The sequence below is a fragment of the Lasiodiplodia theobromae genome, assembly GCF_012971845.1.
Source record: "Lasiodiplodia theobromae strain AM2As chromosome Unknown scaffold_18, whole genome shotgun sequence".
Lineage (NCBI taxonomy): Eukaryota > Fungi > Ascomycota > Dothideomycetes > Botryosphaeriales > Botryosphaeriaceae > Lasiodiplodia > Lasiodiplodia theobromae.
In genome coordinates, this window is record NW_023336388.1 from 530,384 (window position 1) to 553,536 (window position 23,153).

General features: G+C 55.3%; 5 protein-coding genes across 5 annotated transcripts; 3 read left to right on the plus strand and 2 right to left on the minus strand.

The window, feature by feature from the left end:
* Window positions 1–3,549: 3,549 nt before the first annotated feature.
* On the minus strand, window positions 3,550–4,299 carry LTHEOB_6386 (Gnat family acetyltransferase; the record flags this gene model as incomplete). Its single annotated transcript, XM_035515636.1, has 2 exons — window positions 3,550–3,800; window positions 3,900–4,299. The coding sequence occupies 2 exons, from the start codon at window positions 4,297–4,299 to the stop codon at window positions 3,550–3,552; spliced, it is 651 nt and encodes a 216-aa protein (XP_035372969.1).
* A 1,819-nt stretch (window positions 4,300–6,118) lies between these two features.
* Window positions 6,119–7,351, plus strand: LTHEOB_6387 (Haloacid dehalogenase; the record flags this gene model as incomplete). The annotated part of the gene is made up of 1 exon (XM_035515637.1): window positions 6,119–7,351. One exon carries the CDS (start codon window positions 6,119–6,121, stop codon window positions 7,349–7,351), a length of 1,233 nt encoding a protein of 410 aa, XP_035372970.1.
* A 5,479-nt stretch (window positions 7,352–12,830) lies between these two features.
* On the minus strand, window positions 12,831–14,201 carry LTHEOB_6388 (Integral membrane protein; the record flags this gene model as incomplete). Its single annotated transcript, XM_035515638.1, has 2 exons — window positions 12,831–13,581; window positions 13,693–14,201. 2 exons carry the CDS (start codon window positions 14,199–14,201, stop codon window positions 12,831–12,833), a joined length of 1,260 nt encoding a protein of 419 aa, XP_035372971.1.
* Window positions 14,202–17,446: 3,245 nt separating this feature from the next.
* On the plus strand, window positions 17,447–19,461 carry LTHEOB_6389 (Pfs domain protein; the record flags this gene model as incomplete). The annotated part of the gene is made up of 4 exons (XM_035515639.1): window positions 17,447–17,511; window positions 17,562–17,881; window positions 17,937–19,291; window positions 19,450–19,461. The coding sequence occupies 4 exons, from the start codon at window positions 17,447–17,449 to the stop codon at window positions 19,459–19,461; spliced, it is 1,752 nt and encodes a 583-aa protein (XP_035372972.1).
* Window positions 19,462–21,047: 1,586 nt separating this feature from the next.
* LTHEOB_6390 (uncharacterized protein) lies at window positions 21,048–22,040 on the plus strand (the record flags this gene model as incomplete). The annotated part of the gene is made up of 2 exons (XM_035515641.1): window positions 21,048–21,752; window positions 21,831–22,040. The coding sequence occupies 2 exons, from the start codon at window positions 21,048–21,050 to the stop codon at window positions 22,038–22,040; spliced, it is 915 nt and encodes a 304-aa protein (XP_035372973.1).
* Window positions 22,041–23,153: the final 1,113 nt, after the last annotated feature.

Below are 23,153 nucleotides of genomic sequence, written 5' to 3' on the forward strand. Positions count from 1 at the left end.
GTCTCAGTGCACTATGGCAATCGTCGCTGCTAGGCCGCTGGCAAACCTTGTTCAGGACCCCGCCCGAGATCGATATCTTCTTCCCACGTCCTGAGGAAGTACAGATCGATCCCGGTCAAAGCTGGATCACGGTCGAACAAATGGGACGCTGATAGATGTCCTCGAAAAGCTTGTCAGCGAAGTTGTTTGAAGAGGGTGAGAAGAAAGACAACTTCGATGTGAAAAGACTTTCTGTGAAGAGACGAAGGGGTTGATCACACTCGACAACTAGAACAACGCTCGCGGAGGACTTGAAAAACAAATTGCAGAAGTGCAGAATGAATCCATAGATATGAGTAGATGAATAGATGATTGTAAACCTTAGGCCGCTGGCCACTCGACAACGCCCGGTGACCGGCAGAAAATTCCAACTTTTGACACTAACGGAGAATCGCCAAGCCCCATCTCAAGACCTATCGTTCATATCACAAAGCACGGCAATCACGTCACGAATCTGGAATCATGTGTCCGCCGCCCAAACCATCCAATTCTCTCCCACCACCAGTCCAGATGTCGCGATTACCATCCCATCCCCGGCTCATCCAGAATAGCAACAACAAAGCCCACATCTTCAATACACCTCCCAAGCAAACCGCCGGGCCCGCCCCAACATGCACTTCCGAGGCGACAGCAAAAGGAAGAGACCGGGTCCGCTCGCCAGTAGCCTGCAGAGGTCCCCGTCCCCAACTTAGCGCAATGAAGCACCGGTCTGGCTCAGGAGGCATGAGGTCTACGGTCCGCATATGCCAGTCCCCTCCTGATGCCACCGGGAGTCCCCAGACCGTGTGTTGGAAAAAAGCAGGTGGGGTGCATTGGTATGATGGATGAAGGTGTGTGGGAATGCTGCGCCAACGGACTTGCCTCGCTCACCCAATCCCAGATCCACCGCCCGTCATGTTCTATCTACTAGTTCAGGCTTTGACCCGATCAAGGCACTTGAGAAAACCCCGGAGCAGCCCCATGTCCTCAGCAACTTCCGAGCTCTTTCTCATCTGAGACGACTTGCATCAACCCGAACGGCTGTCTTCCAGGCTCTTGCTCGTCTTTGACGACATCCATAAGCACGATCGGCTCTTCCAAGCTCTTCCTCTTCAGGCTTTCAACCAGAAGTGGCACTCCGCTGCAGCACGATCTCCTAGCTCTTCCTCATCACGGCACGACTTACCAAATGCCAAATCCGAACGTGTTCCTTGCTCTTGCTTGCACACGGAACACGAGCCGGGCACCATTTCACCGAAAGTCAGTGCTGGCAGCGGGATCAGCGGTTGAGCAAACTTCAGAAGCGGCCACCGGCCAACGTTCTGGCATCACCGACGGGAGCTACACGAGGCTCTACCGCGGTATAATACGGACGTCACGAGCGACCCGCGGACAGATACCTCAGAAGCCTGGCTTCGGGTCTCGTCCTCCTACAACTCCCAGGCTCTTCCTTGATCTTCTTCACCCGAGGGCCTCATTGCTGTACCCTTTTTCTCCAAGCTCTTGCAGTACACCAACCTTTGGAAGGGGCACCACCTCGCTAACGTCTCGGTTCACCGGAAATCGCCGTCCCTCGCCAAAACTTCCACCCAGGACTCCCAGAGCACGAATCTGATCTCTCTGACCACTCCACAATGCACTTTCAAGCTCTACAAGCCAATTCAGACCTCAACAAGCAGCACAGGGTCTGTGGTTTAGTGGTATAATACTCCCTTAGCATGGGAGTGGTCCCGAGTTCGATTCTTGGCGGATCCAATAGCAGCTGGTTCAATTCCGGCATATGCCTTCCTTTTTGCCTTTTGTTTTGGCAGGCGGCATCCCAAGTGGCGGTCTGTGGAGCCAGTACAGCGGCCTCTGGAAGCCAAAGACTGAAGAAGATTGTGGTGGGGTGGATTGGCATCCGGCCGGAAGTGGTGGTGGTGGAGAAAAAAGTTTTGCCGCCACACCGGAAATTGCCCGGCCAGCGAACACGACTCGGCGCTTTTGCTTCGGCAAGCTAACAGGAACGCGTCTGGTGTTAAGCGAATCCATGGGACTCCAGGGACCTCCGGATGGAAAGTGGTAGCGGCTCAGGGCCTCAACAAAGGTCGGACGTGGACTCAAGCGTGGCCTGAAAAGAAATATGTCTGATGCCAATGCATCGGACAAGTGAGACTCGACGTGCGAAAGCAGAAGACAACAGAAGCCATGGCCAACAAGGAAAAGAGAGTTGACACCGGATTGAAAAAAAGGAAACTCTTTGAAGGCTTGTGTCCTTCAATGAAAAACATCGACCGGTATGCAGGTCGAGACGAAAGCACAATTCCAAGTTGCAATATTGCAAGACTGATTGAGGACTCACGCAACGCCGGAGACTGGAAATGGCATGGCAGGAGTTGGAGTTGACGAAACGGTATAATGGCTGCCACCAGGAACGTCCGTACTACTTCAAGTGAGCATTGAGAACAGCACGAAGATTGGGCGGATTGTGAAACGGGAGGAAGACTTGGAGTGGACAAGAGCTGGGAAACTTGGGAAGAGCAAAGTTCAAGAAGGTGGGCAGGTCAAGAGTGCATGGACAAGATGAGGGTGAGGGGAAGGGAGGGGCCTTGATCCTACCTAGAGACCTTACGGGAAGCAGCACTACCAGGTGCAGCAATGCGTCCTTCATTGTCGGCTTTGTCTGGACTTGTGCCGCGTCGGAGTCTGGAGTCGAAGGATATGCCGGCGAAAAGGATGGAACATGATTCACAGGTTCAGCCTACGGCGACAATGTGTTCGCCTGACTGGACGCAAGGCGGACTGGACAGGTCCTTCAGCAGTATCAGCAATGCCGTCTAGGTCATAGCCATCCAGGCGGGATTGCCTTGCAGTCAACGAGTTACTTACCTTCGGTGGTTCTGGTACTCTCACACGCTCCTTCGTCGGGCCTGATCCACGGTCGCCATGTTTGGACACCTTCACCAGGATCCGGAACGTCGCTGAAGTCGGAGCTTTGCGGCGGCGATCCGAAGGGCACACCGAACTCAGGACCCATGTCGTGGCGTGCTGCGTCTCAGACAAGGCGTATGATGTGCCGGGGAAGTCACCGCCGATTGCCGCAATCCGACACCGCAGGGTCGCGAGAGGTCTCGGCAGGCAGACGCGGCGCCATTGAAGCCCCACCAGATTGGTCACGAAACTTCAAGGCCGACTCGATGTGTCGCTGTGGCTTTCCCGAGCTCGTGTTCATGGCGGAAGGTGACAGGGATTATGACGACATTAACTGGTGGCTCGGACCATTGAATAGCGGAATTGCCGCGCGGAAACAGGCGGAAGTTTGTCGCGACCAACGTTGACATACAGCTGGTTGATTGCTGATTTCACCATGCTGATGCTGGCCAGAGCAAACTGAGGAAACATACACACAGGTGCTTATTTGGACTCCGGGGCGCTGTTCCATGGCTACCCGACTCCTCAAGGCTCATCCTTCGTGTCCGTCAGACCGGCAGGCAGCCTGTTCCTTGCATACTCCAATAGCTGCGGTATCCCATTCCGACCCTTGTTTCCGCCTTAGTTCTTCACCGGTTGCCTGATCATTGTGGTGTTCGTGTCGGTTCCGCTCAGGCCATACTTGGAGAAATCGAAGACAACGGTCTCCTGGTCTTCGAAGCCGTGGCGCTTGTACAAGGGTCTGCCAGCCTCGCTGGCCTCGAGGAAGCAAATCAGACCAACCTTGTCGGCTTGCTGAGTACCCCAGCGGACGAGCATGCCACCTGCACCGCGGCGGTGGTGGTTCGGGTGCGTAACGAGGAGGTTGAGGACTATGCGGCGACGCGGGTTAGCGCTTTCAACATGGCGGTGCTAGTCTCAGGCAACGCAGCATAGGCGCGGCCAAGCAGGGGGTGGTCAGCAAAACTCACAGTAGTGCGGCGTCTTTCCCAGCTGGCGCCTCACACGGTGGAGGTAGCCGCCGAAGAAGGCCTTCTGGGCTGCGCCGAACCGCTCACGCTCCTCCTCGATGGGCTCGAAGGGCTGCTCCAGCTCCTTGAGCTCCTCGTCAGACCTCCCGTTGTCGAAGAAGGACCAAATGGCGCCGGCGATTATCTCGTCGTTGTTGTCCGTGTCGACGACCTTCAGGTGGTGCGTGTTGGGCTTGGAGAGGGCCTTGCGGAGCTTCTCCTTGCGCTGCTCGAGGTGAACCGGGTGCGGAGGGTCGTCGTGCAAGGCGCGGCCCATGCCGGAGGAGTAGAGGGCGGCGGTCGTGATGTCCACGAATTGCGGCACATCGGCCTCTTCAAGACGGCGGATTTCGAGCGGCATTGCGGCTGGCGTATGGGCTTCTTGTGGGAGAAAGAGGAGGAGGCAGTCAGGTCAGGGCTTGAGGAAGCTGTGGAGAGGGGCAGAATTCGGGGAAGGAAGCGGTGCAGTCGGGGGGGCTGCAACAGAAGAAGGCGGGCGCGGAGTGGTGAGGATGGTGGGGGCCTGTCGCCGCGGCGCATCGTCAGCCAAGGCGCCCGCCGGTCTCTGACTCCGACGGCACGCCTGGGACACCGCTACCCGGCGCAATCGCCTGCCATTGGCCCCTTTCCGCTCGATTGGTTGCCTCTTTGAGCCGCCGCGAACCTTCTTTGCCAGCGGCAGGGGTCCTGAAGAACCGGCGTGGTGGGCTGGGCGACGCAAGGGGCGACGCGGCGGAGGCCGTGGACTGCGGGGAATTGCATCACCTCCGACCTCCGCGCCGCGACCATCCTCGGCGAATCGCGACGGCGAAGACGACGACAACGACGCACCGCCAGAGTATCGGCAGCCGCTCATAGCGGCGGGTATGCATGTCAGGGCAGCATGCGCCGCAATAGGGGCAGCGCCAAAGCCAGGCCAAGATTGCTTCCAGTGTGCCGCCCGCGGACTTTGCGGCGCGGAGGAAATTTTCCACCTGCGTTTGCCAGCGTCGTCTTCCCGCCCGCTCCGCTTGCGCCTCAACACGTCAACCCTCCCCGTCAACATGACAGCCTGTATGCCCGCCATCTGCCCTGGCGCACGTAGATTCGAGGCCGTGTTGCAGCTCCAGGGGCGATTGCGGTTGCGTTGCGGCAGCACGCATGTTCTCCGTTGACATCATGAACGGCGCGGCGCGGCGAGGCACGGCGAGTCGCCAGCATGGTACCTATCCCGCTCACGGCGGCAGCCTATTGAAGCGCCTCTCGAGCGCCTTTGACATGCTTCCCAGGGGCCTCCGACAGTGCGCTGCCTGCCGCCAGTGAGACGCGCCGCCTACAGCTGCTGCCTTTGCGGTCAGCCACCGCCGCACAATGGTTGTGCCGCTGTAGCGTCTCGCCCGGCTGTCGAAACACGAAATTCATCCAAGGAAGGAACGGCAGCCTTTTATCTTCAGCTGATGTCCACGCAGATGCCCAATGGCCGGGTGTAGGCGTCACGGGCGAGCAAGATTCTGCCTCGCTCTGCTTCCTATATGCAAAGTCCGGTCAGATGCGTGAGCTGGTTCCTGCCGAATTGGCTGCACTCCGCTTGAATATGGCATCTACGCTCTTCAAAAGCCTCGTCACAAGCCGGTGATGCCCGTACCTGCTGCACAATAGGCATTCGAACAATAGCCACGACGCCGACACCCCCCTTCTTAAGCCGCTAAAATCGACCAATCCTCCGTTCCCTTTCCTTTCCTTTCCTCTCCTTCATACTTGAAATCAGCTCCGAACGGCCTTGCAGCCTTTCCATTTCTCGTGGTCGCGAGCGCACTATCAGCTTTGGTCAACCTCCCCTTTTTCTTGCCGTCGTACTCTCCGCGCCGTGTGACCTGTCAGCCTCACCAAGCATCTTCGGTCAATCTGCCCCAGCTCATCAGATTCAAGCGGCCTTGCCTCCACGAGCCTGCCGTTGTGCTGAATTTGACGACCCCAATTCCATTGCTCCCACACGTCTCGGAGACCATCTTCGGAGGATCAAGCCTTTGCCAGCGTCCCAGTGACACACCGCCAGAGTCCTTGTGACATCCCGCCAGCTCCATCTAAGGTTTACCATTCTGAATTTCCTTGAAATTTCACTATCAAGCAAGTAAGCATTGTTCCTCCGCTTTTTCCGCTCAATCCGTCCTCTGAGCAGACCATCCTGACGTTTTCAAGCCATGCCTTCCTTCAACACCAAGTCCATCGTCCAGGAGACGAAGAACAAGCCCGCCGAAATGGCCGTTGACGTCGAGTCCGACCCTGGAGTCTGCCCCGATGCTCCCAAGCTCAGCAATGCCGTGCTCAGCCACGCCATCCCTTACCACAAGAACGAGCCCAGCAGCAAGAACGCTGTCAAGGAGTCCAGCGACGCCAGCGCCGACATTTCCATCACTCGCAAGCCCACCAGCCAGCCCCTCGGCCCTTCGGACCCCACCGCTGGCCTGACCGGCGCCGACCTCACCCACCTCCTCCACCCGGGCATCGCGAACGTCAGCGCCATGACGCCCGCCACCCTGTCCGTCCGCCTACCGGTCCTCACCCTCCTCTCCAACCCGAACACCTCGGTCCACACGCTCCACCGCGCCCTGCTCACCGCCCACCTCCGCACCAACCCGCTCCTGCTCCTGCCTCCTGCTCCCGATGACGTCAACGACAACGGCAACGGCTCCATCCACCTCGCCGCCAACTACGCCGCCGCCGGCCTGTCCGCCTTCACCCAGAAGGCCGCCGCCGACGGCCCCGACACGCCGTTCTCGTCCACCCCGCTGCACCCGGACGACCTGCACTGCGTGCGCCGCTTCACGCTGCTGGTTCCCACGCACAAGGGATACTTTGGAGACCACGTCGTCAAGAGGGAGCAGATGTCGGCGTTTTTGTTCTCCGGCGCCGTCCGTGGTGTCGGTCTCGGCATCGGTTGTTGTGTCGGTGATGATGCCGTCGCTCCCGGCGGTCCCGACTCCGGCCCCGGCACGGCAGACGATCCCCTCGTCCTCGAGCACCGCTGGTTCCTCGCGCAGACGGGGAAAGAGAAGGGAGAGAGGGAGGTCTGGCGGGGAATCGTGAGAAGGGCCGTCCGGACCCTGATGGCCGGGATGGCGAAGGCGCTTTTCGCGGAGGGAGGGGAGGGAGAAGAGGCGAGGGAGCATCTCCTGGGAGAGGTCGTCTTCCAGGAGTGGTGCGATGGCTGGGGAGAGAAGTGCGGTGCGGACGTGCGCCTCGTGAGGGAGGTAAGGGCCGTCATTGCGGAGATGGAGGACTGCTATGGCAGTGTCCTCCGGGGAAGGCTCCGCGTTGCGGAGGGGACGGAGGGGGGAGATTGGGGTGAGGTGGTGGAGGAGGAGGAGATGGAGGAGGGCTGGGAGGAGATGGAGGTGGTGGAGGTTGCGGAGGTTGCGGAGATGGAGGGTTGAAAATGGGGGGGTGCACTGGGGATGAAATGGGGGGGTTGATGTGGCGGGGTTCTTTTCTTTTCTTTTTTTTTTCGGAAGTTCTTCAAGAGAGCTGCCAGTCAACAGGCGTTTAATAGGTAAATAAAATGGGTTTGGCGTTTAGTATGGGCAGTCCAAGGGCAAATTCAGCCCTACTTGGTAGCGCATATGCAGCTTATCTTTCAACAGGTCAGGCTGAACCGGATCGGCCTGCCGCATCTCGACCACCTAACTTTGCTAGCGCACTGCCGACAGACTGGCCACTGTAAGGATATTAATTCTGCTCGTACTGGTCCAGCCCGGTCGAGGCAGACAGCAAGGCTTTTGTTAGCTGACTCATTTTCTACGCAGGCACGCCCATTGGTCCAGAGGACGGACCATTCGCAGCCTATTTACCACCTATCAACGATTGGCAGCTAACCCTCCACATAGCTATGCAGATCAGCCTCTGCGGGGGATTCTCCGCGGGGCTGTGGCCCCACCGCAGTTATATTCCAACGCCAGCCTGATCCACAAACCGTCAGCTGTATCCTCCACCTCGTTGCCCGAGATGGCCGAAGCGGTCGGTATCGCCGCCGCCGTGGTCCAGTTCATCGAACTTGGCACAAAACTCCTCATTGCCGCCTGTAACCTCCGCTCGAAACTCGAAAATGCGCCCGAGAAAGTGAAAACCTCGGAACGATTGGTCAGGCAGCTCGTCAGCCTTGTGCAAACGTTGGAAGCGGATCTACAGCCTACTTCCTCAACCACCCTTTTCGATGTTCTTACAGCCGAAAGCACGTTGGAGGCCGAACACATACTAGAAGACTGCAGTAAGGAGGCTTCCGCTCTTCTAGCGTTGCTACATGGTTTCATGGCCAAAATGGACGGCAACTTCGTGAAAGGGAAGATGCGTGCATTCTCCTACGTTAAGAAAGAGGAAGAGGTTGCAGAGAGGTGCAAGCGGCTGGACGAGCTATCTTCACGTCTTACCATCTGGTATCACCACCAAACGCTTTCTTTGCAGAAAAAACAGATGGATGCCTTGTTCTCCATGAACAGTTCAATCAATGCGATCGGGAGTCAGATTCATGCTGGACTCGCGGCAGTTGCACATTCCTTACAGCAGCAACAGAGTGCAATGACTCCCAGCCCTTCTGCGCCGATTGTAAGCCTCCCTAGCACTAGCATTCAAACCCGCACTGATCAACTTGCAGACAAGCATTAGCTCTCCTGTGACTTCCCCCCGCCTAATCGGTCGAAGTGGTCTTAGAAATCCATACTTGCCGAATTGTCTGTGCAGACGATCGCATCTGATAAGATCGGCATACAACTTTGGCCCATTTTCGCTTGCGAGTAAACAATCGGGAGCCCACGAGCGGAGCTGCCCTTACTATGACAAAAGCCAAGCAGGAGACTCTCGAATCACTGTTGGCTTGTCGCTTCCATGGTTCGTCCCACAACGTGTCCAGCTGTCAATCACAAGCTCTTACGCCAAAGGCGCATACTCAATATCTCCAACCTTTCGGACATTGAATATTGTGGACACCGATACATCCCCTGCATTCGCTCATCTGGCAAGTGCCTACTTCAACATTAAGGACTTACATGGCAAGCGATCTAGGGGTAACCTCTTCCTGACCGTCAATATTGCGCTCATCTGCCCTTTACAAAAAATATTCAAAACACTATTTGTAGAGCTCAACCAAGACTTCAGAAGTGGGGCATCATCTGCAATGGATGTATTGAGTGATGGGAGATCAATTCTACATGTAAGAGATGCGTGTTGCAATTTTCGGCGGTTACTCATACATCAGGCAGGACCTTTTCACAATCCTTGGCATTGTCTGCGTTTATGAGGATCATCTTGCCGAACTAGCTGGCTCTCTTTTGCAGCTTTTGATCGACTTTGGTATCGATATCAATGCCGAGAGGTACTATTCCAAAGAAACGCTATGTGCTATTCAAATATTTATAAATACTAATTTAGACAGACAAGCACTTCCCAGAAGTACCACGAAAAGTGGGAATGCTCTTTTGGCATTCAAAGAGTGGATGGAATTAGCGTATTGTTATCACCAAGTCGACTCTGGCCTACCGTTAATACACTTGCTATATCGAACAGGTATAGATGTATCTGTTTGGAGCGAATTTGCGAGCGACTTCCTTCTTGAACCCAGCCTATTTTCAAGATTACCGGATCTTGCTCTGGGTTAGTATATGTCACGGAATTATTGATCTTTTACTGACCTTAAGCAGAGGTGGGAATTCCCAAGCTTACTTTTGCAGTCATTACTCGCAATGACCGCAATCTCAGAGCCCTTCTGCGGGCTAAGCACAACGTGGATGAAGTCTACATTCAGCCTTTAACGCCCCTTTGCTATTCTGTAGGCTGGCCTGAAGGATTCCAGATCCTACTAGAGTCTGGTGCGGATCCGAATCTTGCACTATCAACAGCCTTGAGGTATCTCGATGGCGCGTTCGTCGAGAGGCTCCTAGAGGCTGGATGCGTTCTATTCGCCGATGATTCTCCCCTAACACGGTTTCTACATGTGACGGAGGGTTACACTGGCTGTGAAGACAAGAAGTCTCAGATTTCATCCCTCCTCATCAACGCCATGGCCGACTCCCGTCGCCGATTCATGCGTCTCGCATGTGAAAATGTCCCGAGGCAAGCGCTTATCCAGCGCGGATGGACAGACCCCAGTATCAACGGCCCTCTTCTTGATGGCAGTGCTGTAGAGGTAGCGGAACTCCTCGAAACCCTCAAAATTCAAATCCCGCGCAATCTCAATCCCGGTTTCAAGCGGTCTGTATACCATCAGGATTATCTTACTGCTCAAGTTGCGCAGTTGTTATATTCTTGTGGGTTTGTGGACATCGATTTGCCAGATCGAAATGGATGCACACCATTTATGCTCTGTTTGGTCCGCATCGGTCGCAACCATGAGAGAGATGACAGAAAGATTCCTATATCATGGTTTTTGGACCAAGGAATTTCGATTCTCCATTGCTCCTCAATCCCAGGTTTCAATCTGCTACACCTGCTATCAGCTTGCTATCAACACGGATTGTTCTCGCGCGCTCTTCCTCTTCAAAAGCTCATACAGGAACTCGAGGACCTTGACACCATTGTCCACCGTCTCTCTAGGCTCTGCAATCCCTATTCACGAGACCTCTGTAAGTGCTGGTGCTCCAGCAGCGGATGCTTACCTCTTACTCTTCTCTTCAAGGGCCTCTGGCCAGATTGGACCTACTATCAGTATCTCATCAACTTGAGTGAGAGATGCACTTCCTGGGATTTCATAAACCAGACACTCAAAGATTGGATCTGCTGGTATGGTTGTGACCCAGCCGACCAGACCATCCTCGAGGAAATCTGCAGGCTTGAAGCTTTTCAGCGGCTCGGAATGGCTCACACATGCTGCAAATTGAGATTCCCCTGGGATCCGGAACTTGGCTATAATAAATTGTCCGCATCGTTTGTCTCAGATCAGGAGAGACAGCAAATGCAAGAGGAAGACACTTGTTCAAAAGTTCAACTCGACGCCCTCCTTGATACCTATACTGCTCTATTTACGCAATATTCGGACTCTGTGGCAAGGTTCTGGGTGGTTTGGTGGGAGATACTCGAGGACTATCTGCCTCAGAGAGTATGGATACTGGAATGGAATGGCCACAGCCGTGTCCAAGAGTACGTCGAAATGGAGAATCCATGGTGCAACAGCAAGCTTCCAAACCCCCAGGATCTCTGGACAAAGACGGACGAAATCAAAAGTCGTGTCATAGCAGCAATGGCCGAGCCAGAGTCACCAACCTTGCCCTCATGATCCCTACCGTCGATTCCGCTCTACCGGCCTTTTGGATCGTCTCATATGGGGAAGGGAACAGGCTGCTTGTTTTTTTTTTGTTTTTTTTTTGCGAATAGTTTGTCATTCCTCGGACGCGTTTCCCACAGCTTGATGCAAAAGGCCCACCCCCTCAGTATCTCGCTTCAATGTAAATAGGTGTTAGAATATCGGGCTATGGCAAGTTTTTCTTTTTCATCCTTTTTATCATGTACCGTGTGGTGGCGTTCTTCAATTCCTACCTCTTTGGCACATTTATATGGGAAGGAAACACTGGGTAGCTTGAGCTGCATAATGCTGTATTCCGAATTCATGAGTTTCCCCTGGTGCTATACCATCAGTCGTCACACAGCGGCAACACAAATGACGCAATCCTGCACCTCATCAGGCCTATCCTCGCTTCCACAACAAGCCCATCCCCGCCTCCCACGTCTCACAGCATGAACACAGTTCTGCAACCCTCCGGCATCCATCCACCAATAAACAGCCACACCCCTACCCGCTGCCCCAGCCTCCTCCTCCGACCCCGCAAGCCGCACACCAGCCTCCCCTACCCAGCCCACCACGCACCCACGGCCCCGACCTCCGCGAGCACTACCGCCCGCCGACGCCCGGCCCACCACAAACGCCCCAATTCCGGCACCCATCGCGCTCATCACTCGTTGCACACTCGCTCGTCCCCCACAATCGACCACCCACCCACCCTAGCGCCGCGCGAATCAAAGTGGGGCGCGCCCAAGGGACGATCCGAGCCGCAAGCGTCGTTCGGTCGATCAGTCGGTCGGTGATCCGGGCCGATGCATGCAAGGCCAGCCAGCCAGCCAGCCAGCCAGTTGGCGGGCGCAACACTTAATTGCTAGTGGCCCAGCCGGCCAGTTACAGAGATGCAACGTGCCGATGCATGACTATGGCGCGACAGTAGTAGTAGCGGCGATTATGTCATGGTGCGCGCGTTTCCGTGGAACCGTTTTCTGCAAGTGGACCGGACTGCTGCTGCGTTCGTTTGCTGGCGGGTCCCCAACGGGATTCTGCGAGCGGTGGGGCGCGCGGCGCCGACACGGATGCGGGTTTCTCTGCGTTTGTGTGTGTGGGGATCAGCAGGGTGATAAGGGGTAGTAGGGTTTATCGATTGGAGAGTATGATTGCTTTTTGTTTTGTTCGGTGGTGTGACAGCGTGTAGGACGCCTATTAGTGGTAACTACTATTATCTTTCTGCTGATGTAGAGAGTAAACGCGGGAAAAAGAAAATTCGGTGATGCGTAAAGGATATCGTATGCCCTGTCCGTATCTCCAATGCATGCGTCCAAGTATCTTCCCTTGATCCTCCCTGATGCTCCAATTCATGTTTTATTACGCACATCAACACGCGTAGAAAGATGCTTGTCCTCCTTGTGCATAAAGACCAGTGAGAAAGACAACAGTGATGGTCCGATGCGACGAGCGGCGTTTTCCCACCGAAAAGAAAAACGCCCGCCGCTATCACCGTCCATCAAACAGTAAAGAGCCGTACCAGCCCATCCATGGAACAATTCCGGCGGGCCAAAAGAAACCCACACGGTAAACCGCCATACGCCCTAGACAGAAATGAGGCGAAACGATACCAACAAACGCAGAATCCTCCCCCAGCCCCCCATTCACCGCCTACTCAACTTCCTCCTCAACCTCCCCTCCCTCTCCGCCCCGACCGCCGGCTCGATGCGGTCCTCATCCGCCACCTCATCAATCACAACGTCCCTGCTCATGCTCTTGACATTATCCTTACTACCCCCCGAGAACCTGTTGTTGCTGTTGTTACTATTATTCATGCTGAACCCACCCACCGGCGTCAAGCTCGGCGTCGGCACGCTGACGGGCGACGGCGGCACGCTGGGGCCCGGCGACCCGCTCATCTGGTGATGTATGCCGTGGTACTCGTAGCCGCGGGTAGCTGCCTGGTGCTGGTGGGGGCCCCAGACGACCGGTTGCTGTCCCTGCTGTCCCTGCTGCTGGCCATTGCCGCCATTGCCGACGTTGCTCATGCTGCCGTTCGGGAAGCGGGTGAGGGTGTTGGTGCGGCTGCGGGGGCGGAGCGGGGACGTGGGCGCGATGGTGGTGTTGTTGGGGAGGTCGAGCGTCGAGGCGAGGGTGCCGGAGTCGTTTGCGTTCTTGAGGTGCGCCATGGGCGGGGGTGGGGGGACGGCGGCGCCGGCGCCGGTGTTGTTATTGGGGTTGTTGGGGTGGTGGTTGTGGCTGCCGCTGCCGGCTTCGCCGCCGGAGAGGTTGGCGCGTTTCGCGTCTTGCTTTTTGCGGTGGCGGCGTTTGAGCCACATGCCGAAGATGGAGAAGAAGACCATGGCGAAGAAGATGATGATGAGCATCAGGACCCACTTCCAGTGGGCGGAGATCCTGTGGGGGAAATCGGTGTCAGTGCTTCTTCCCGTTTGTGGGGTGTGGAGAAAGAAGGGCCGGTCGGGCGCGACGATCAGTTGGTGTGTGCGGAGGGAATTTGTGACTTACCAGCTGCCTTCATAGTTGTTGGACGGGTCGCCGTCGCCGTCGTAGTCGTTGATGACGGAGTTGCTGTTTCGCGTGGCGGTGCTGTCCGGGGCGGACGAGGTCGGGGCGGTCGAGGAGGTGGTGATGGAGCTGGATGTGGCCGACGATGCCTGGGTGTTCTGGCCGCCGCCGCTCTTGCAGAAGTTCACGTACCACTGCTGGATGGCAGTTTGGTCGTTGACGCTGGGACATGCTCCGGTGCATTCGATTCCTGAGCCGGCGCGGAAGTTGGTGAGCATTGCCGACTGGCAGAAGCACGACACGTATGTCTGCTGGTTGGAGACGGGAGCTCCTCCGGACGGGAGACAGCCATCTTGTGCTTTAAAGAAAGGCTCGCAGTTACTGGCGCAGGAAGGCAGGGCAGACCAGTCGACGAGCGTCTGGGCGTGGGCGAGCGAAGGTAGAAGTGCAATGAAGATGACGACGAGGACGCGCAGCAGCGCTGACGAACGATGGACGGGGTGAAACATGATGTGGAGTTGCGGGCGGTTAGCCGGCAAGCAGGCGGCGCGTTGATTGGCAGATGGGTGAGGTGGGTGAGCGGGAGATGTGCGAACGAGTCGGCGCGCCTATCTCATGGCGGTCGTCCTGCGCATGGGTCGGCGGCGGCAATGGCGACCTGCAACGAGCGATGGGAGCTGGAGAGCTGGGGCAGGAGGGTGCGGAGAAACGAGGGAGGAGGCATTGGTGGTGTGCGAAGGGAGCAGCAGCTGTGCGGGTGCAGCTAGCCCGCATGCAAGCCTAAGCTCTCTCTGGCCGAGAATCCCTGGGCGGGGCTTGATTGGGGAAATTGGAGCCCGCGTCTTGTGCGCCCGCAACAAGCTCACCTCGCATTCCCAAGCATCCCCAGAGGAATCCGCCCGTGCTTGGCCGCCAATGGTGCGTTTCACGAGCTCAGCCCGCCGTTTGGAAACTGCGCGCCCGCTCCTTTCACGTGAAACGCTGATAAGAGCCGCCGTTGAGACATCTCCCCATCCCGCTTGCTACGCCTCGGCTGCCTCCACCCTTGCCGTCCTAACTAGGCCCCAACCGGCAAGTCGCTCCCGGGTCCGTCTCCGCTCACGCCTCCGCTCCACCTGTTCTTCGCTTCTGCTGCCTCACCACGCCGTTTCATCACCGTTGACGCCAACTGTTCAGCCTCCCGCTGTCGATACGGGAAGACGTCGATCGCCGTCAGCCGATTGATCACCATACTTCGTTGTCGAACTCACGCGAGTCAGTACTGCAGAACAGCCTCAATCCGCCAAGTTTGCCATGCCATCAGCCAGGCTGCCCAGAATCGTCGAGAAAAGGCAGCCACCCGTATTCGTGTCCCTCATTTGCTCGCATAAGAACCACATATTAATCCCTGGAAGTTGAATCACTCCACGTCCTTCTTCGCACGCAAACTCTCATTATGCACTACAACTCCGTCACTTTGCGTGCGCGAGAAAGCTCCACTTGTCTTCTGCCGAATCCAGTTGTATGGCACACACCTGCATTCAAATGTGTTAGCATTGCAGTTGTATTTCACACAAATCATACATCAAATTTTCGAAAGCACTGACTATCCTTCAAATCAGCATTTTCGCGTCCAAAAAAAAAAAAGCCACCAAACGTTTGCCAGCTTTATCTTGTGACCTTAGCGGATTAACATCTCCACCATTTTGCCGAACTACAGAAAGGTGCCACCAATCACCGACTAAGCCTGAAAAGGCTCCGGTTTGGTGGGGTCCTTCTGACGTGGGATCTCGACCAATGAAACTGCCGAACTTCAGGAAGGCGGCAACACCTTTCTTCTGACGACTGAAAATCCGTCCTTTTGACTGCGCCTCCGCTCAGTTGGGCCTACTGCTTATCTGTTCTGTAGTACTTCCAGTACGGTGCTTTGCACAGCCCAGTTTGCCACCATCCCCTGCATTGCCATGCGAGCTGCGTACGCTCAGCTGTGCCCCGCTTGAGGCTGAGCACCTGCCGAGTACTTGTTCAGCTGTCCGTCCGCGACGCAAGGCGGAACACTCCAATAATCCACTTCCTCCTTACGCTCCTTTCACAGCCCCTGCCACTGCTTTACAAGCCAGGATTTGCCTGAGCTGCCGGGCTCCAAAACGGCCCCTTCCAAATATGCCCATCCACATCTCCAGCCGGGCGTGTATCGAAGACGTAGGCGACGGATCGAATAAAGATTCTGTAATTTTGCAGCTTCCCAACAGCCTGCAGACTTCTTGGATGAAAGGAACTCAACCAGAAGCTCCCGTGCCGATCCGGACGATGGCCGACAAGCCACAAGAAAGGAAGAGGCCTGAATTGGTTGCCGTCCGATCAATCTTGGCACAAGAACCATCATCAAAGATCACTCGCTGCGAGGGACCTGCACAGATCCACCAGCACGATGACTACGATCCATCTCCGTACCCGCTGAATCCTTTTCCACATAAATTGCCTCATCTGACCCCAATAATTGTCAACCCATCGTTGCCCGATGCGGAATGGAGTGGTCTTGGGAATTCTTCCTCAGACCAAAGCCGTCAGGAATCCAGCACGCTTCTCTCAGAAGACAACCCCTCATACGCTTTGATCAAATCAGTTTCTCGACATCCTGATCCTTTTGGTGATCTATCAGATGGGATGCATCGACGTCGTCCGCGCAGTTCAGACCATCTTCACCAACGGAACAACAGCCCGCGCGATCCCGATTGGGAATTTGCACAACACCAATCGAGCACACGGTCCCATCGCCAGTCGAACCCCGAGCTCTCCGTTGCAGAATCCTCCGCTCACGCATATCCCGGGCCAAATAGTGACGGAATGAGCATGCACGACGGCGGGGATTTCGACAATGCCTTCTACAGGCTTCTCGACGCTGCAGCATTGGTGCAGCAAGTTTCAACAGAAGCCTCTCCATCTCCGATTGGGGCTCTCATTGGTCGATCGGATGATTCAGCAAATGTATTCAATATGCTGTCTAGACTCATCACTAGCATTCGAAATCGGCAAGGTGGAGCCCACGGAACAGCGGATATTATGATCATCGATAGCTTCGGTGCAGGAAGCCATCCAGAGGATATGGAAATTGCAACAGGACGAAACCAAAATCATCCGCCAAGGACACGATATCCCCTTCATGAATCACTTGCCATCATTGTACGACCCGCGCATCCCGCCTTGCCCTTGAGGATACTACTCGTGAACTTCACCAGTATCCGAAGCTCGGCACTAGGAGATCCCGGTAGACCTGCATCACAGGTGGCATCCCACCTAGATTGCCAGGTCGAGCTCGTCGAAACGCAGTCACAACATAGAACTAGCCAACGCAATCGTCCAACAAAGCTCAATATGGTAATAAGCTGTTGGGATTTTGTGTCAGCGGGGAGCGTGGATGTTTCTGGTGACCTCTTTGGTCTACATGCTGATATACACAACTCCTTGAGACGACAGTCTATTCAAGCTGCTGGTGGCCCACTTGCGATCTCTGATATTGGTATAACTAGGGGAGGATGCCCTCATTCAATAGCCAACGGGGCTCCCGGAAGGCCACTCTTTTCACGAAGATCCATCTTTTCCTGCTCTCCATCCAAGCGTCCTCGTAGGAAGCAATGTGGTCGGACCAAACGACACAACAATGGTATGAATCCAGTGGCATTGGATCTTCCGAAAGAAAATACCTGTATGGGCTCGAAGGGCCGTCGAGCCCGCGGCCTCCACCCTATGCAGTTCGCGGTTGCCTCCCAGTGTGATGGTCGAGAGTGTGTTACAAGCTGGCGACATCCGACATCAGTTTGGGAGCATCGGTTCTGCCCAGTAAGCTGGACCGACTATGGAGAATTCCAAAAAGGCTGCGATGAGACTAGACGGTTCGATTCACAGCGTAGCGCTCAAGTCCCGCATGAGGATGAGTGGGACTTGATTGATGGGAATGCCATGCTGAAGACCAATATCCACCAGACTTGGAACTTTGATCTTCACTGGGAAGTTATTGACTTTCTCAATGATCAGCTCGATGATCCTGACAAGTTGAGGTCGTATTTCGTTGTTACAGGGACAGAGGACAGAGCATGGGCGTCTACATGTCTTGACTATCTGCGAAAATTGTGGCCGGACAGTGGAGAGAATTTTCTGGAGTCCTTCATTGCCCTCCTGAAAAATATTCGGTCACTAGGGAAACATCAAAGTAAGTGCTGTACGCGCAACGCCCAAATACCGGACTTACCACTGATCTGCCGCAGTATATCGCCTGAAGGTCTCGCCAAACCTGAATTTCAGGGTGCATATGAGTAGCTCTAATAGGACGCTTCGTTTTTGCGGGTACGCCACAGGACACGATACTGTCACCCTCATGCGTCAACTTGCCTGGATCGTATCCGTCTGCCGAGTACCACAAGACGGCCGCCTCCTTCTTTCTCGAGCTTGTATCCAACCGAATGGCTCAGAGCGTCAATTCTCCATCAAAGTTGAACCTTTGAAACTGGCACCGAAGACGGGCGGGAGCTGCTGGCACGAAATGTTTGTGGGTTACGTCCTCGCGTACGGATTTCCGATACCAGCAAGAGACTTTGGACTTGGCGTCGAAATGCCCTTCTACATCATGACGATTCTAGGCCTTGTCTGCTATCCAATCAACTACGGCGCCGGACTTGTTTTGAAAGGCGACAACACTGCACTGATACCATCGAAGGAATCAAGCGGGTCTAATGCCATACAATGGCATTTCGTGCGCAGCCCCAGTGCAGACTCAGCTCTCTCGTGGGATTCTATTAGCCGCCGCTGCGGCCCAGAAGGTGTGTTCTGCGAAACAAATTGGAAACGCCTCGCTGATAAAAGGGCATTTGTGGGATATTTCCCCAAGGCCGAGGTCCATTTGGGAACCGATGACTCGGGCTTTGCGCACATCAAACCGTCAGGTGCTCCGATCGATGATAAGAGGCGCTTCAACTTCGTCAACGAGATCACAGGCTCTTTTGGTACTTCCGGCCTTGGTATCTTTGGAGGCGGGGTTTCGGGGAAGGCGGTCTTCCATCGCCTATCCGAACAACGGATCAAAGCAGCACATGGCATGTTCTGGAATAAGCTCTGCAACGCAAAGACCCAACCTTTGCTGCTCTTTGACACATCCACAAAAAGAGGCTGGCTTGTTCCTGAACTGAGTGGCGTTCTTCACATTGCCTTGACGTGGGCCTCGACTGCAGAAGACCCCGCGGTTCTCGCCGCATTCGATAGGGCCCAGATTTCAACAGATGGAGGAGCAGCAGCGTATTCTGCCATTCAAAAAGCAAGTACCAACTCCCTGCCGGGTGTTGAGGACGATGCCGACTTCGATAAAGAGATGAAAGTTCGGGATATCGTGAAGCGAGTTCTGGAATCTCTCGGCCAGATCAAAGAACAACAGCAACAGGTGGCACATTGCTCAGGCACTCTTACCGATGGCTTGACAGGCTACGAGTATGTCGACATCGCTCATTTTCAAGACACTCTTGCCGCCAAGAGAGTGAAGCTGGACGGTTCCTGCACTGGAGACTGGCTCAAAGTTGTCAAAAAGTGGCCTGAAATTGCCGTTCTTCTATGCGCGAACCTCGGAGAGCCAGTGCGGCCAGCAGCTAATGAAGCGCTTTGCCATTTGTGGACAACAGTTCCGGAGAACACCTGTTTTATGACTGCTGTCGCACCTTGCATGAAACACATGGCCCAGCGGTCTGGAGGACAGAGTGGCCTAAGGATTTTCAACGAGCTTCACTGCACCAGTACTTGGACTAGTCGTCAGTCCCGTCCTTGCCTCAAAGCACCTTGGCCATGCTGCAATCCTTTGTTTGAGGTAAAAAGCAGAGGTCCCTTGGAACATTTCGAGCTGGACGATGAAGCGGCAATTATCTTTGGAAGATCGACTAAACAGCTTTGCCGGCGGATGACTGCCAAACCAATTTCTAGTCACGGGCTATTTCATCGCATTGACCGAGCCCACACTTCTCCATGTCGGTTTCCCCCTATTGAAGAAGATTCCCACGACAAGGCTACCGCTTCTTGCAAAATCTCAACCGCTTCAACCTTAAACCAGCCGACCACCACAAGGGACTTGACTGCTGCTCTCTTGGAATTGCCAATGGTGAATGCACCTGTTAGGACCTGATTGGGAGCTTGATCTCTACCTCTTAGGCCCAATGAAATCATTGCCTCCGAACTACACCCTTAAATAAACTAAGTGAAGAATGGCTGTTTCCTGAATCAGAGCAGCTCGCTCCAGCATGGGTCAGATATTCTGACGGTAGAGCAAAATCCAATGCTCATGGTCCGAGTCCAAGTCCGACTCCGAGCCGCCGGCCTGCCACAGTGCGTGCTGGAGCCGTCAAGGCATCGTTCCAATATCCTCTTTGAAGTCTCTACAAGGCGAAGGTGTAGGACTGGGAAGACGTGGCAATAGAGAGCAGCTTTGCGCATTTTGAAGGTGACTGACTTGCGTGCGCGAGAAAGCTCCATGTCCTGTCTGAGAAAACTCTACTGCACCTGCCTGCATTCCGAATAGCCCTCGTTTCATCCATAGAACATCCTGCCGAAAAGCAGTTTATCGTTCAAAATGGCCGCCTTACACGTCAGCCTTGTCAAAGCGGCCCTCGCCTATTAACATCTCGATCACCTCGCTAATCTACAGGAAAGTGTGGCAGATATATCGGAGAGTTTAAAGAGGCTATGACTTCCGTCAAGTGTCCCTCTGATGTAGAAATGTCCCCAATGGGTCACCTTTCTTCTGATGATCAAGGCTCCGGCCGTTCGCCACTGCTCAGTCTTGCTGGCTGCTGGTAGTTCGCCACTTGGGAGCGTACATACCCTGCATTACCTGTAGATATTTTATGGATTTTCTTGGAAACCTGCTTCAAATTCATTAAGTTGGACTGTGGGAGCCGTGAGAATTATAGATGCATGAGTCCTGCATGGTCAGTTCAGCAAAGCCGGCTATGCATGCGGCCGAGACTGCCGACTCACTGCGGGAAAAAAGAGCTGAATTTCTGCTGCGAAACTCAAGTGGACAAGCTGGCAACAGACGCAGAGCTTTTCGCTTGCGCCGTGGTTTCCATTTCTGTCAGTGACGTAGGCGCACCCAAACGGGCCTAGCGCAAAGAGTGCGCGCGCGCGATGAAGCCGCAACACCACCCGCCGCCCATATGCAGCGCGCCCAGATCTTCGCATCCTGACCTCTCTGTCGTACCTCCTCCTCAGGCTTCGCGTCTTCCTCCTTCACCGCCCGACCGGGCGCGCTGCGCTCGCGCAAACCACAAACGGCCTCGCCGACCGCGCAAAGCAAACACTGTCACTTGAGCAAACACCGCAACCACAAAAGCCCTTTCACCATGGTCGCATCCGCCTCCCGCCGCTACCGGCGCGCCCGCGCGCGCGAAGCACAACTCGCCACGCAGAGCGCCGCCGGCCAGCACAACGCGACGCAGTCCCGCATGCACGCGCTGCCGACCGAAATCAGCCAACACATCCTCCGCTACACGCTGACGGACGACCAAATCACGCACGACCCGACCAACGCGCTGCCGCTGATCAAGCAGTACCACGTGCTGCGCCGCGTGTGCTGGAAGTGGAACCGCGAGATGCCGTGGGTGCTGCAGGAGTGGCGCAAGCAGCGCGCGTGCGTCGTCAGCAGGGTCGAGCACCGCGTCGGGTATCCGCGCATCGGCCTGCTGGGACCGCCGGAGAGGGAGAGGAGGTGGATACAGATGCGGAGTGAGGTGAGGGGGAAGAAGAAGAAGAAGGGGGGCAAGGGCGGCGGATTGAACGCGGAGGCGCAGGCGAGCCCGGAGAGGCTGATGAATGGAGCGGGGTATCAGGAGAGGGTTGAGGAGAAGCTGGCAAAGTTTAAGATGAGGAGGAAGAGGAAGCATCGGAAGTATATGATCAAGAGGGCTAAGTGGGATGCGGCGGAGCGGAAGGAGTGGGAGGAGGAGTGCAGGAAGAAGGAGGAGGAGCGGATCAAGTGGGAGGAAGAGCACAAGGAGGAGATTATGGAGCAGCAGAGACAACGGATGGAGAAGCGTTACAGGGAGAGGGTATGTTGTTCCTTCTTTCTTTTGCGCTTTTAGAGTTGCGGGTGGATGTGTGGGCTGACACCTTTTGACACGGAGCAGGCCAAGAAGAACTGGAAACGGGCCATGACCGACACTGTCCGGACGGCTGAGGAGAGAGGCGTCGAGTTGGCCAATGGAGAGGAGCCGATGTCCGATATCGATTGGCCAGATTCAGATTCAGAGCTGGGCCAGAGCTGGATTGAGCACGATGAGGAGTATCTTGGACCCCAGGATGGGCATCACGACCAGGAGATGGAGGATACCAGTTAGTGTGCTGAAGGAGGGGAGCACAGTCATCTCGACCAGTTGCCTGAGGACAAGGAACAGACTCATCCCGAGCAATCGACCGAGGAGAATGAAGGCCCTCAGCATTTGGACGTCGCGAAGTAGGCGTTGCGACGCTTATTTGGATATTCTTTGAGCAAGGTCTTTGGGGCTGTTGGGGAGAGAAGCGAAAATCGTTGCCGTTCGGCCACATCCAGCCAAAGCGTGTGAGGATGAAACGGATTGAGCTCAGAAAAGAAAATTCTTGGTTGATGAGACGGGATACGGAGAAACAGACAACAGTCTTTTGGAGACTTTAATGCTATAGAAATGCAATTGTTCTCGTGCTTGGAAAAATCCGGGGCGGTCGCTTTCGGAGTCCGGACATGTGTCGTGGTCGTGTCGTGGTCGGCGCTTTCACGCGCGTCGCTTACCCAACAGCATTTCTCCAACGTCGCTTCGTCGACGACATCGCTACATCACTCCTCCAGCTCTGCACCGTGTCCGAAGGAAGCTTATGGATGCCGATATCGTCTCCTGCACTGTACTGACCCCTTCGCAGGCGTTTTCCAGGTCTGTTGCTGCCGCTGTCGCCTCCAACGGCTGAGTGTCCTGTTTCGCCGTCGTTGCCCGTCCAGTGCTCCACCACCACGAGTCTGCATCGGTCCTCATGGATTCTCTTCCAGGACGGATTCGCATGGACTTGGTCCCGGCGTACAGACATCAACGAAGTCCTGAGGAGAAACCTTCTTCATCGGAAACCGTCCATCTCATCCAGCACACAGAGCGACGACTCATGACTTTTTGGTGAAAAAATTCTTCGCCGGACCGGGAGGAAGTTTGACTTCGAGCGCCATGCCTGGAAGATTTTCGGCTCTCTCGGGTTTCGCTCCCCACGTCTCCTTCGGCCCTTCAACATCTGATTTGTTCGCTTACGGCTGTACAGCGCCAGGGGGCCGAGAGAGAACACGATTGCAACATCGAAAATGCCTCTGGGCCTTTCTGACCAGCAGAGTCTCGCTAGAAGATCGGATTTTCCCTGCAACAACGCTACGCACTTATGCTCGCTACATAAGTGCTCTGCTCTGATGCAGACCTCAACAATAAAGCATCAGCCCG